This window comes from Triplophysa dalaica, chromosome 3 (assembly GCF_015846415.1).
Source record: "Triplophysa dalaica isolate WHDGS20190420 chromosome 3, ASM1584641v1, whole genome shotgun sequence".
In the NCBI taxonomy this organism is placed as follows: Eukaryota; Metazoa; Chordata; class Actinopteri; order Cypriniformes; family Nemacheilidae; genus Triplophysa; species Triplophysa dalaica.
The window spans coordinates 24,621,724-24,637,172 of NC_079544.1; the positions used below are offsets into that span (position 1 = coordinate 24,621,724).

At 43.5% G+C, this 15,449-nt stretch overlaps 1 protein-coding gene across 1 annotated transcript in view; it reads right to left on the minus strand.

Annotated features, from left to right (window-relative positions):
- Positions 1–13,839, minus strand: part of LOC130415337 (protein unc-13 homolog A) — a 114,308-nt gene extending 100,469 nt beyond the window's left edge. Inside the window, exons 1-3 of the mRNA XM_056740948.1 lie at positions 13,632–13,839; positions 1,287–1,316; positions 928–1,027 (exon numbers count right to left, since the gene is read on the minus strand). Of these exons, the coding sequence (XP_056596926.1) occupies positions 928–1,027; positions 1,287–1,316; positions 13,632–13,653 (152 nt within the window). The 5' untranslated portion in view covers positions 13,654–13,839. The remainder of the gene's footprint in view (positions 1–927; positions 1,028–1,286; positions 1,317–13,631) is intronic.
- Between the last annotated feature and the right edge of the window lie 1,610 nt (positions 13,840–15,449).

A 15,449-nucleotide genomic window follows, 5' to 3' on the forward strand; every position in this document is an offset into this window, starting at 1 on the left:
GTGTAAAATCAAGACTCGATATTAAGTAAAATTCATTTGTATTTGATTTTGATTGATTGTTGGCAGCACAGAAGATGATTTTTAGGGGGATAAAGCTCTTTATATAATCACATCACCAAATCAACAGAAACATTTGGAAACATGCCACATGCAACATTACCAAACACACACAGGAGAAATGGTCCACGTAATTCACAAATCAGCAGAAAACCGTGAAAGCAAACACAGAGAGACAGACAGATGAAAGAAATGAGGGATTCACATGAAAGTTTTGATGCAGTACACAGACTTCATCAAAGGGACGTGGGAGAGAAGAGAGGGGAGGAGAATCTCTGCAGAGGTGTGTTATATAAGAACAGACGCGCTTCACCAGAGCACACCGAGTGAACTTACACATCCTGAATACAGCCAATGTAGAGACAGAAGAGAAGACAGGGGAGATAAAGTGAGCATGAGAGCGATAAAGTAAAGTCATGAGTGGAGTATGAGGGGCCAGAAAGCAATCATGAGATGAATAGAGTGGGAGATGAGAACAAGAGTCCGATGCTCTGACAGCCTACAAATAAATCCCATATCTCTTAAAAATCCCTGTTCTTTTCCCTGGAAAGATACGAGACAATGAGGATGTCTCCTGCTTCTCAGATGTTTGTCACATGTGTTTCTATGAAAGATGTCACAGCAACGTCAAAGCAACATAACGGCCATGCCACAGCAACTTTTCACAGTTTTATAGCTCTCGCTTTATACTCTGGCTCTATGAGAACAATTGACTCATAAAGAGACACATCTGAGACAAAAGGGAAACATTTGAAGTCTAACATGAAGCCATGAAAGAGGAAATAAATCATTTTGAACATTTGGTGAGATAAAGAGCCACAGATGATGAGACAAAGATGAAAACATGATGAAAAAATCTGAAGAACTCACAACATGAAGTCTTGCTCCCAGCTGGGCTGATCGCCCCGCACAGCGATTGTCGTACTCTTAACATTTTGAACCTTCAGAGTCACATACGTGTTGAATTTTTCTGCAAGAGATTTTCATAACACATGTTTTTAGACGACTCGGGTCGCAGATAATTAAAAATATATAAAAATATTTTAGCATGAACTGAAAATTTCAGCCCTTCAGAGCTACCTGTGTAGTACTCTCAGGTCCAAATAACAAAATATATTTACATTAGACTTCCACACATATTTTCCCTAAAATCAGTAAAAAATGCCATGTGAACACAGACCCAGCTTTGATATGTTAGTGTGTAGTGTTTTGTGTTAGTGTGCACTCACCCTGAGGTCCATCATACTGTGCTTTTTTCACTGCACAACACAAACACAGAAGATGTGTATTAGTATTAAAGTCCCAGTGAAACAAAAAATTACAATGACTTTTTTTTCATGAAATATTGCAGCGTTTATTATAAATAGTTTATCAATGTGAGTCATTCTCTTTTTAAAATTTGCGTGCTCTCATAGTCTCATGATAATGCACTTCCTTCCAGTAATGACTACACATCATAAATGGCATATGTTAGAAGGCTTAAGGCGGAGCATCCGTTTACTCCTCCCCAATCGACTGTCAGTCTGCTGCCGGTTCCATTTCAAAATGCAACAGCTGTTCCCTTTCTGTCGGTCTCTCGACGTTGTGTCGAGAAAGACAGATGGGGGTTCGCCCTTGAGAACCAATCAACTCTGACTACTATAGAAAAGGCCAATGAAATTTGGCGAATGAAATTTGCATGCCGGGCTCCGCCCCCGGATATCCGGTATAAAAGGAAGCAGGCATGCAGCATTCATTTACCTTTTGTTCTTCAGAGCATTCGCTCATGACTACGAACAGAACGAATTCAACAAATTCTTCTTCTACATTGCCGGATCTACGACGTGTAGCAGCGAATCGTCCCTACCTGCAGCGACCTTCCCCTGGGCGTCTCGGCAGTTCCGAGGTGTGTGAGATTTTATCTAAAAGTCCTTTTCAGGACTGACTGAGCATTCTCCAGTGCGGCTGTTCTCTTTGGTGCGGCAGGGAATGGACACGATCGCTGCATTAGGTGTGTGGGCGTCCAGCACACTGAAGCAGCGTTCGTTGACACATCTGCCCGCACTGCGGGCATATTGTCATTCAGAAGTTGCGGTCATGGGTTGCTGTCTTCCTACGGGAACCAGCCACCATTTCGTCTGCTACCCGGGCTGTTTCTTCTTTCGATTCGCTCTTCTGAACGTTCCCCAACCGGTGGTGGCATACCGTCCGGATTCTCACGCACACACATCGGGAACGATGTGTGACGTAGATGAGATGTCGCTCGCAGCATCGGAGGGAGACTGACATCCGACTCTGACGAATCCGAGCTCCACCCCCAGTGGTCGAGTTAGGAGGAAGCAGAAATGATGTCATTCATGCTAACCCGGGTTTCCGGAGGTGCATGAGGAGCTGTGTGAAACTTGGAGCGCTCCACTCACGGACCGCTCCAGTAAAAACCAGCTCCACCTCCCTTACTTCCCTCGATGGTCGGGCAGCCAAGGGCTGCCTCCTCTCTCTTCGCCATTGCCTGCAGGTCCGCCAGGCGTTGAGAGAGCCCCACGAGGGTAAGACCGACCTGGGTATAATGCAGGATCTCCGTGCCGCCGCTGACAGCGCTCTACGGGCGACTAAGGCGGCGGACCCGGGCCCTGGGTCGGACGATGTCCACGGTAGTGGTCCAGGAGTGACACCCCCGGCTATACCTTGTGCCGAAGAGTGACACCAAGGAAGTCCGCTTCCTTGATGCACTTATCTCGCAGGGTGGGTTGTTGGTAAACACTGTCGAGGACTGCGCTCAGCAGTTTTTGACGGTGAAGCAGGCAGTGGCAATTAACCACATTTTTCTCACCGCGACTCGGCCGCCTAAAGGCCTCCGAGATCTCACGTGACGTCTGCTTTCCCTGCAACCCAGGACCCCTTCGACATCGATTCCGGTTCCTGTGCCCCCACAGGCGGCACCCCGGAAGCAGAGGTCGAGGGGGAAAACCTCCACCCCGTCAGCAAACTTCTCACAAGGAGGGACTCTGACGGGAAGACTCCAGGGAGAACAACATCGGGCCCGAACCTTCACAGCCACGGCTCTGATCGGTCGGTACGAGACGACTCCTGCCTCGTCACCAAGGCGCCCACTTACTCAAAGAGTTTTTCCGTTCTCCCCGGGTGTACTTGCAGCTGATCGCACACTCCACTGGACTGTGCTCGGTGAACCGACCTCACACCCTGGCGAGGTGTGATGTCGTACACATACGACAGCTGTCACCACTCTCAAACCGACAGTGCGTACCGTTGTCCCGCCAGGCAGGTAAAAAGGCGGAGCCAACCTTCCCTCCGGGGACCCCCCGCGACAGATGGTTAGCTTCGCCAGCCGACGAACCCCCCCCCGTGGGAATGATGAAGCAGACTGCCCCCTTGGTCACCCTGTACAGTCCCTGGGAGCTCGAGAGCTGCCCACACTGTCTCGCTGGCTAATGCGGGAGGTCCGTCTTGGTCCGTCAGGGCATCATCTCTCCCTCTGTCAGAGGCAGGGACGCCTCCGTACTTCGGGTAGAGGTCACCACCCTTCTAGCGAAACAGGCATTGAGTTCGTCCCTCAAACCAAGATGTTCAGTGTGTCACGACCCGCACTTCATCATTCCCAAGAAAGACGGCGGGTTGCGCCCCACCGGTCTGCGTACCCTGAACAAGCACCTTCACAAGCTGCCATTCAGATGTTCACGCAGAAGCGCATCATGACATCTATCAGGTGTCAGGATTGGTTCGTGCCAATCGACCTGAAGGACGCTTACTCTAATGTCTCGATCCTCTGGACACCGCCCGTTCCACGGTTCGCGTTCGAGGGGTGGGCATATCAGTACAGAGTCCTCCCTTTCGGTCTGTCCCTGAACTATCTCGACGACTGGCTTATCCTGGCACACTCGTGGGATCTGTTGTGTACACAAAGGGACCTGGTGCTCCGGCATCTTGATCGATTGGGATTTCAGGTCAACCGAGAACAGAGCAAACTCTCCCCAGTGCAGAGCATCGTCTTTCTCGGTATGGAACTAAACTCTGTCACAAACACAGACACTGTGCAAGGTCAGGGAAGAGGAGCACCAAGTGTTATTGGTTACAGCGCACTGGTTTAACCACACTTGGCTTCAGAGTTGATGCTCTGGACAGCGACTCCCCCTGAACCATTCCCCTGACAGAGGACCTGCTCTCTCAGGGGAAGGACACGTTCTGGCATCCCAGGTCAGACCTCTGGAATTCCCATGTCTGGTCTCTAGACGGGATGAGAAGATCCTGAGATGGCTACTCCCCCTATACGGCTGAGACCATCACCCAGGCTAGGGCCCCATCTACTAGGCGGTTACACGCCTCTAGACAGTGCCTCTTCTCGTCCTGGTGTCTTTCTCAACGAGAAGGACCCACTGAGGTGCTTGACCAGGATTGTGTTCCCCTTCTCACGAAACTGGAGACTAACATCTCCCCTCCACACTGGAAGTGTATGTAGTCGCTATTGCCACTCATCACGAATCAGTTGATGGAAAGTTTCTAGGGCAACACGACCTGGTCATCAGGTTCCTAAGGGGCGCGAGAGGGCGGAATCTGCCCCATCTCCGCTCCATACCCTCTTGGGACCCTAAGTGGTCCGGGGAGCCTCAGTGCCCCCCAAGAGCCCCTCGAAGGTTCCGATCTTCCTCACAGAGTAAGACGGCCCTCCTGACGGCGCTCACTTCCTTCAAGAGGGTAGGGGACCACCGAGCATCCTCCGTGTCCCCGGATTGCCTTAAATTCGGCCCTGGAAACTCTCACGTTATCTTGAGACCCAGGCCCGGATGCGTGCCTAAGAAGTTCCCACTACTCCCTCCGGGGCCAAGTGGTGAACTTGCAGGCGCTCCCCATAGGAGAGGAAGACCCAACCCGATCAGTGTTGTGTCCAGGACGTACTGGACCACTCATCACGAATCAGTTGATGGAAAGTTTCTAGGGCAACACGACCTGGTCACCAGGTTCCTAAGGGGCGCGAGAGGGCGGAATCTGCCTCATCTCCGCTCCATACCCTCTTGGGACCCTCTTGGGACCCTGAGGACCCTGCAGGGCTTCTCTGATTAAGAGTTGCGCTCACCCGGTGTAAACCAGAGCCGGACGGCCTCTCGCCAGTAGAGAGCTAAGGCCCCGTCCGTGAAAGGTTACCGGTCAGGGCTGTACCCATCTTTCTCCAAGAAAGCTCTGGGATCCCCCGACCACCACACTGGAAGGTTACAGTTTCACGAAGCTTCGAGCTCACACGCCCAGGCTTGTTACCGTCGCTTCTCTGAGATTGTGACGCGATACAGCGTTGTGGTGTTTTCCATAGGCAACCCCATCTGTCGTTCTTGACACAACGTCGAGAGACCGACAGAAAGGGAACGTCTTGGTTACGTAAGTAACCTCAGTTCCCTGATGGAGGGAACGAGACGTTGCGTCCCTTATGCCACAAACACGTATCGTCTTCTGCTGCAGTCGTGAGAGGCTCTCAGGCTCTTCAGAACAAGAGGTAAATGAATGCTGCACGCCGGCTTCCTTTTATACCGGATATCCGGGGGCGGAGCCCGGCATGCAAATTTCAGTCACCAAATTTCATTGTCCTTTTCTATAGTAGTCAGAGTTGATTGGTTCTCAAGGGCGAACCCCCATCTGTCGTTCTCGACACAACGTCTCGTTCCCTCCATCAGGGAACTGAGGTTACATACAAAACCAAGACGTTTTTTTATATCCAATCAAATCGTAGAAAAAGACGAAAGCCACGGCCACTATTTTTCTTAGAAATTCTATTTCACTCAGAAATGCATAAAAATACATAAGTAAAAACCATTGTTACTTCTGGATCACGGGCATCACGGGTTAGCGCTTGAAAACTTGAGAAACATTAAGTTATGCTGTGAGCAATGCAATTAAAGCGATCCTGACGGACCCACAATTCAGTTCGGCAACGCATGATGTCACCCATTCAAAGATAATGAGAAGACACCCCCTGTGAATGCCCCATAACAACGAAACTGTTGAGAAAACATTAAGAATTTAAAACATAATTTGATCCGACGTCGGATCAAAAGGATTTTATAACAGGATTCAGTGGATTTTAAAAGACTGTCCCGAGCTGTACTGTCTGGTGTTCAAAACATTGCTATGTTTGGGGTTTGCTCAGGGTTGGTGTGTGTGTGTCAGTGTTTGATTCTAAAGAAAAGTGTTTGTGTGTGTGTATTCAGAGAAAGATGAGCTTGCGTGTCATAAATTGTCACATTTTTAAGTGCTGGAATGTCTTAAAGTCTCTCCCACAATGTTCTGTAAGAGCTGTGAGGTGTTTATCAATGCATAATTGATGTCCGGTGCAGCCCATGGCATGTAGTGCAGAGTGGCATTAATATTCAAACCTGCTCCATACGCCCCTTCCAACACCACCCCAAACTCAAGCATCTCTTCTTTTGTTTTCCAAAGATCGGACATTATAAACATGTAAGAGAGTTTTTAAGCTCAGAGTCAGCAGGAATCAAATAAATAGTTTTTGTGGGATTCATCTACAATCCCATCTAATGTCTTATTCATAAGTGAGTTGTGTTCGGTTATCATGGCAGTTTATCTGTGCTACAGGAATTCCAATGCGTTGAGAGCAGAGATGATTCGCTTTTATCTCACTGGAGCTACTACGCTCTGTCATCATTAACAGCAAAAGTCCAGTTTCAAAACTCAAGAACAGGGAACGCATGGAAGTACCCAGATGGGTTCTTTATATCCAGGAGGCATTGAATGTGGACTTGTCCATACCAAACCCGCTTAATGCTTAGATTGCCTTCCAAGACTGATCTCCATAATAACACAAGTCCGTTCTTTGTGTTCTTGAAATTGAAAAACGGCCAATGTGTCAATGTGTCAGACTCATGTCTACACAAAGACAGGCCATCTGATTGAGTCTACACGTTTTTTATCTTTTTTTAAATACAAAAAAATTAAATACAATTTTCGGTTTCTAATCAAAGTAGTAATTATCCTATCACAGTTATATTCTTGTCTACAATAATAGTATGGATGGATGGAGATAAACATAGGAATACTATACTACTGTACACTTTGTACATGTTGACAGTCTGATTGATAGATTGATAGATCTGACCGTATAAAGATATTTTTCTATAAAGTGAACACTGGTAACTTGTCATTAACATGACAATCTGATAACACAGAACTTGCATACATTTGCATTACAGGCTGCTTTCATCACGCATGCATTCGTTTGCAGGTGCATGTAAAAATAGATTCTATATTCTGAAACAGCATCTTTATACCTGCCAGTCCACAGAAACATGACGGCCGAGCATGTGTTCTCTAACACATTACAGTTAAAACAGGCGACAAACACAACTGCAGACAGAATGCAATCTTCTCCACCTGAGAGAGGAAGAGACTTCTATAGGATACTGTTTTACAGGCCCTCTGTAAAATATCAATACATAGCAAAGATCAATGAAACTGAATTACAGAAGGCAGGAAACCAGGGCTAAATAATAGCACATAATCATAAATCACTGCTGTCGGTATGAATAATTCATAGCCGGATGTGGTGCCCACAAACAACACATCAAAATCAATGACTCCCACGTGCCAATGTAAGAACACAACGCTGGCTGATACTTAAAGAAAACCGTACATGTGTACGGATGTACATGTGTACATCTAAAATAGTATGTTCTCATATCATAAGAGAAATATCATGAGCAAAATCAAACCATGTGTCATGATATTACCTACATTGCGCAGAGGGAAATTTTGTTGCTCATTCTATTAAGACTTAAAGGAAAAGTTCACCCCCCAAAAAAGAGAAAATTCTGTCATCATTTACTCATCCTCGAGCTGTTCCAAATGTGTATAAATTTCTTTGATAAACACAGCAATGGATATTTGGAAGAATGCTTGTAACCAAACAGTTCTTGGACCCCATTGACTACTATAGTAGGAAAATGACAATGGTTCCCAATAACTGTTTGCTGTCCTAAATTCTTCAAAATATCTTTTGTGTTCATCAGAACAGAGAAATGTATACGATTTGGAACAACTCAAAGGTCAGTAAATGAAAGAATTTTCATTTTTGAGTGCACAGTTTCTTTAATGGAGTTTCATTAAAAAATGAATTTCCTAAAATATCTCCTTAAATGTCTCAAGACAAATAAACATATTTTTTGTATGGTGCTTTAAATACTTTTTCAAAGCAGCTTTACTGGAAAGAAGAGCTGGAAAGAAGAGAATAGACATAAAAAACGCAAAAGAAAAAAGTAATGATAAAAACAGGAAATTTATGAAACCCTGTTAAAAATACAAGAATACTTGGTTTTGCCTTGTAGGATTTCAGAGACGTAAGAAAATGTATAAACTCATAGAGGCTCTTCATTTAATCTCATAGCTGTCTGTGGAAACACATTTTTAAAGTTTAACATAATTAATATTGCAGATAGGAATGTTTTGTCACAAATTTCACAGGAGAACCCAAATGCAGGCACAAGACAGGAGGTGGATGAAGGGGTTAACAGATTTATTATATATAACTAGACAAAATGGCTAAACAAAACCCAAAACCCTGCTGGGCCGGGCTTGGCCCCGGCTGCTGGGCCGGGCTTGGCGCCGGCTGCTGGGCCGGGCTTGGCGCCGGCTGCTGGGCCGGGCTTGGCGCCTTGGTGCCACACTAGTGGCATTTCACTGCATAATTCATAAATCGGTGTTGTGCGCCAAATTGTCTGGAAAATTAAAGAGACGATGGCTACTGTGACGAGGCTGGTAAACTTTTTTCGCGAGAGCTCGAGTCTGCAGCATCGTCTTTTCCGAGATTTACTGGAGGAAATGTCTGCAGAACGGCACGATCTTTTGCTGCACAACGATATCCGGTGGCTAAGCAAGGGTCGTGTGCTGGAGAGAGTGTGTGAATTAGAAAAATTAACTATGTACATTTTTAAGTAGCATCCAAAGTCAGAAAGCAGAGAACTTTTTGAGGTTTTTGAACTACAGCACAGAGATGGGTTACGTGCGTTTTTGAGCGATATCATGTCTCATCTAAATCAGCTTGATTTGCAATGGCAAGACAAGAACCACACAATTGCAGACATGCACGAAGCTGTTGAAGCTTTCCGTTTAAATCGGACTCTTTTTGAACGGGATCTTCAAGGAAGAAAGCTACACTTTCCACATTTGCAACAGCATTGCGAGAAACACCATACGATTGATTACAACCTGAGGAAGCATCTTTGCAGCTGGAGTTTTTGGAAATGTCAAAGTCTGATTTACTCAGAGGGCAACACAAGGCGTTTAATGTGAATGACTTTTGGACCAAATTTGCTACTCAAGATAGATTTAAGAACAGCAGAGTCATTGCAATGTTTCTACTTTCAATGTTTCCCTCCACCTACATTTGCGAGTCGTCATTTTCTATAATGAATAACTTCAAGAACCAGGATAGAAACAGATTATCCAGTACACATCTTGATCAGTGTCTCAGGATTGCAACAAAAGAATACAGCACCAACATCAGAGGCATTGCTTCAGCCCGTCGCTGTCACTTCTCCATTGAATGTCGAGCAGACGTCACGTCAGTAATACTATGTCATTTTGATCACCAAAAATTATAAGAACAATAAAAATATTTGTAACAAGATTCAAGTAGGGAAGGAAGGAGTCGGGAACCGGAAGACATTTGAAAACATTTAAGTAATATAACAGCCGGCGGCCCCTCACGGACGACCGCCGGCTAACAAACAAACCATAACATAACATAACATAACCATGGGCGTAAATCTCATTTATCAGTAGGGGGGACGATACATATCAATTTTTGAAGGGGACACAAATAATACAGTTAAAATTGTACATGCTACGACACTAAGCGACAACAAGCATTGCGTTTATAGGTTTATCATGCAGACTTGCAGTAATATTATAACCAAATTGAAAACAATTACGCTTTTTTCCTTTTATATATATTTTTTGTCTTTGTTGTGAAGACAGGAACTACCCATGATACTACATGTTGACATTGAGTCACTTTTTTAAACAGTTTTAAAATGTTATCCTGATTTACACTGCAACATTGTTTGACAAAGTCACCGTACATCGACATTATTGAGTGGTTGTTAATTTCCCCTGTAGTGCCCAATCTCCGGCAACAAAAATTCTGTGTTGTAGCCGTTGATGAATCGCCCGAGTTTCAGTAAACTGAATGTTTATCTTATCGGCCGCGCACATACTGCACAAAATAGAAGCTGAGAAAACGATCCTCTCCCACTGAATGAAAGCTGTGCACCTTTTGTAGACTCTAGATATAGTGCCAACGTCACAAAACTGTAACCGGTATGTTCGCGGCTGTGTCTGACACGGGACCTGAATGGCGGGATCGGTGGCTAATTCTTGCGGTTAATGTTCACATCATGCCAGGTCGCTTAAAATATAACAATGAATGCGAAACGGCTTCGGCGTGTCAGTTGCAGTGTGTGAAGTCCTATGTAACAAGCTAACGTTAACTAGATTAGTAACGTTTTAATCGCTAACATAGCAGATTCATGAAAAAGTACATCGGTAATCAGCATTTTTTAAACAACTATTTTATTAATGAATCAGCATCAACTACATTATAGAGAATCACTTCATATAAAGTTAATAAAATATCCTTCTAACTGGAGGTCAACAACCACTGATGAAATGAGCCGCATACTTGACTGAATGTCTTGCGCGCAATGCGCAGGTGAGATGAATGGGGAGAGAAGGCATTGGGCCAAACCATTGTGAGAGGCAGAGGAGGGGGAACTCAACAGTTTCTAAATTTAAAACGCATTTTTGCTTTTGTATTTTCTACTAATTACACAGTTATATTAGATAAAACTAAATATGTTTATGACAATAGCGAATTTAATTGAACGAGGGGGGGGACGACCCTCGGATAGAGGGGGACATGTCCCCTCCGTCCCCCCCGGGATTTACGCCCATGAACATAACATAACATAACATAACATAACATAACATAACAGCCGGCGGCCCCTCACGGACGACCGGCGGCGAACAACAACACAGTAAAACATAAATACATATACAAACACTTAGGGCCCGGTCCTCTCTCCTCGCCGGTCCGGTCGCTCGTTCCTTTTATATGCTCCCAATCTCCTACGTGATTCGAGCCCGGTGTGCGCACAGCTGGCGCTCATTCACAATTACTCACCGGACTCGAACCACGGTCTCGCCCCGCCTACTCTACTACAATATTAATCCTGATAGGTCTAATAATTTATTCTCCTTTTTTCGGAAAGCGAAGGAAAGAGATCCAGTGTGGAGATGAACAAAACGTCTTAATATTTTAATCTTGCATCAAATAGTGAACTGCATACTAGACTTGCATGCATGTACAAATCACCAGCAGTAAATATTGTGCTAGTACTAGTATAGAACTACAAAAAGCAACACAGTTGCAAGCCTTTAATTAGAGTTATGTAAAGCTTTTGATGGAACAATTAGGTTCTGGAGATATGGTGACAACAGCTGGAGAGGGGGCCCAATTCGATTTTTTGTCATGGGGCCCAAAATTCCTGGCGGCGCCCCTGGCAATGACAGTCCGGGTGATGAGGGGAGTGCCCTCTAGTGGATTTGAGAGGGCACTCCAGCTGGTGACTGTGACACCTTACATGACACATCCACATCAAACAAACAACTTGACAATTAATTATGTGCTATAACCCCTAAAAACTTTCCCGGGTCACTAACATTGATCAAACACCTCTGACAAACTGCACATCAAGTCTTAACACTGCAGCCGCTGCGATAACAAACAAAAGTCATGATTTACTGCTCAAAAAACAGACACTGAGATTTGCTGATGAAGGCATGACTTTAAGATGAGAGCTGTCAAAATCTTTGTGTTTGAAAATAAATCTTACAAGTTCAAAAGAAATAGGAAATTACATTTTGAAAGTAAAGCCTGAAATAAAATCACTGTGTTGTTCTAGATTGTGACATTATTTTTCAGAGAAAATTAACCACATTCCCTTTTAATTCTTATGAGCAAAATCAGTAAATTATTATTTACTCTATAAACTATAGTGAAATTCATAGATATAATAGTGTTTTGAACCTTACTGTAGTAAATGCTAAAGTAATCTAGAATACTTAGCAGAGTTTTTCAGTTTACTACTGATTCATGTAGTATACATTAACTTAGTGTAATAATTACTCTAATATACTACAGCATGCTACAGTATTTTTCACAGTGGATAGGTTTACAGTCACAAATCCAATCTGTAGTGGTTGTGTTTTAAAATCTAGTGTGCTGCCTACATAGACCGCATTTTAGGCATCATAAGCTTTTAAGTTCCCAAGGCAACAGCTGTTGGCACATTATGTTGCCTACTAAGATGCCTTGTTTGGCAGTAAAGCAACACCACGATGAATAAATACCTGACAGTTAATATTTCACACTAAAAAGGGAAGAAGGGGCAATTGAGCTTCATGTTCAATAGAATGAATGCCAGAAAAACACAACCCAGTCAAAACTCCAGAGATGCACCCTCAGAACAGTAGTGGCTTCTATACACTATCCTGTGTTATGAACTGTACAGCACAGAATATGAATGAAGCAGCCACGTCACAGCATCACAGGAAAACCAGTCAGGCTGCATTCAAATACTTCAGTAACTGCAAGTTCGTCTTTAAACGTGAATCAAATGCAAATATCTGATTTGTAATATTATACAGAAGAGATGCAGTGCATTCAGACACGAGTGCATCATATCGACGCCCCGAGAGACAGTGAAACGTAAACCCGTCACTCAGGTGCCCAGACTGACTGCGACATCTTTACACTGAATGTCATTTCAACGAGCTCACGCGCTCGCACCCACACGCACAGGATTCCCTCACGAGCGCGTTTACCACGCGGCTCTAGAGATCCCCCATACCCACCATTAACAGCAAAATCCCTTGATTGAATCTCAAAAGAAAAATGAAATAAATTATCCAATGTTAAGAAAACTGTGCGGAGTGTATTCAAATATTCGCACATGCAGGTTTAAATGCAGTATAAGCAAATAACTGTCCTTTACAGCAATGAAAAAATACCAGAATATTGTTTTATCAGAATCAGGTGTGGCTGCACATTTGCGTCTTTTTTCAAACTGATATAATATACATAATATAGTGACAATATTCACATAAATGAGTAAACTATATCAACAAAACAGAAAAACGATAGGTTTTTTAGACTTGCTGCCAGTACAGTGTTTTTTTTAATGAACCATGGTAAACCTTAAAGACGGGTTTCTGACAACAACTCGTGCTTTTCTCGAAATGGTAAAATGGTAATACAAAGCTTTTAAAATAATACAACATTTTGGTTGTGGCTCTGACTTGCATATATTTTAAGAAGCCTGGTGAACTGTGTAATTTACAGTACGGAGCAAGAATATGATCATCATTTATTCAGTGCAGTGCCAAAGTATTACCATCCGACACCATGACTGTAGTTGGGCTATTACCCTGTTCTGTAAAATATTACGATTCCTGTGCTTTCACATGCCAGATAATAAAAAAGGAATCCCAACGGAGGGATAAAACGTAGGACAGTGACTTACCCCCGACGCATAGCAGAGACATCGCGCAGCGTCGCGTCGAACAGCTGCGCTCCGGTGAGAAAGGGACAGTCTACGTGCCGTGATTTAATTTAGCCTCTCATTCAACAGACAGTCATGACTTCGGCCTTTATCAAAAAAAAAACGACCGGAAACGGCTCGCATAAAGCACTTTTCTCAGTTTATCGCGCGTTTCTCGCCCCTATCGCGCTGCCATCTTGCTTCAGCACCAGCGCGAGGCGGACAGCTCCCGGCGTGACGTCACGGTGATGAGGCGCATCACACCACGCGCTCGCGATGGAGTTTCTGTCTCATACGCACACGCATTAAGAATTATATAACAGCAGAGGAATGAAACGTGTTTTCCTTTCGATCTGACACACCTGAATTTATCCTGTTCACGGAAGTGATATAAAACACAAAACTGAATGCTAATATTATTTCTATCATAATCTGGAACCTATCGACCTTTTCGTTTTTGCTGATATTAGGTTTTAAAAATATATAGTTTTAAGAGATTCCAAACGTGCAACAACTAGCTTCTTGATAAAACAGTTAAAAAAAAACATTCTTCTGATTTTAAATTTAAACAAAAACAGTTCCAGAATTAATAATAAAATTAATAATATTAAAAATATAAAATTATGCCAAACAAACATTACTGAAAATGTGCATATCATGCTCATTTTAATTAGATACCTTTATACATAACTGTCATATTGGAAACAATCGTAATGGGGTTCAAAATGTTGCATGTGTAAGGTATTATTAAGGAATTCAATAAGATCTTATATGGTTTTTGATTGACTCAATAGAACTGTTGCTAAATTGTAAAAATAGCATTCGTGTCTTTATTTGACAGTGTACCAGAAAAATGTATCATTAAAAACACTTCAGCTGGGTCCATTCTTACTGTAATTGCATATCTGATTTCTCACTGGAAAGATTGGAAACAACCTCATGAAGCTGCTGTTTACAGTCAGCAGATAATATTGCACTTACTGCAGTTTTTTGACAAAGTGACATCATCGCCGCGCTTCCTGTAGTGCACAGCAGGGGGCGACAAATCAATTACATTTATCATTCACTGGCCCAGTGTTATATGTTCCTTTATTTTCTGCATGCTTTAAAGTGTCTTGCAGTAGGCTACTATGTATAAACCATGGCATATACAGGTACATCTAAAAAAATTGAATGTCATGAAAGCCATATCAATTCAGAAAGTGAAACCCGTTTATTATATAGATTCATTACACATAGAGTAAAATATATAAAGCCTTTATTTCTTGAAATGTTGATGATTATGGGTTACAGATAATGAAAACCCAACATTCAGTGTCTCAGAAAATTTGAATATTACATAAAATCAATAAAAAAGGATATTTCAAGCAGAAATGACAGGCTTCTGAAAAGTATGTTCATTTCTATGCACTCATATTTGGTTGAGCCTTCTTTTGCATGAATTACTGCATCAATGTTGCGTGGGATGGATCAGGTCTAATAGAAGCCCAGGTTGCTTTGACAGCGGCCTTCAGGTCATCTGCATTGTTAGGTCTGGTGTCTATCTTCCTCTTGACAATACCCCATATAGATAGATTCTCTACACCCCAGGGGCTATCTTGCAGAGCCTGCATGGCATTCCGTTGAGTCCAGGAGCTGAAGCTGATCTTGCCCGTTTTACTGCATAATTAACTTCACTCCATTTAGGGGGTCTTGTGTCAATCTGGTGTCCTGGTAGCTGATTTGGTGGCGTGTCCTCTGGAATGGAGATTGGCTCATGCCTCTGATTGTCGGAATACATTTTCTGTTGGTGTTCCTTAA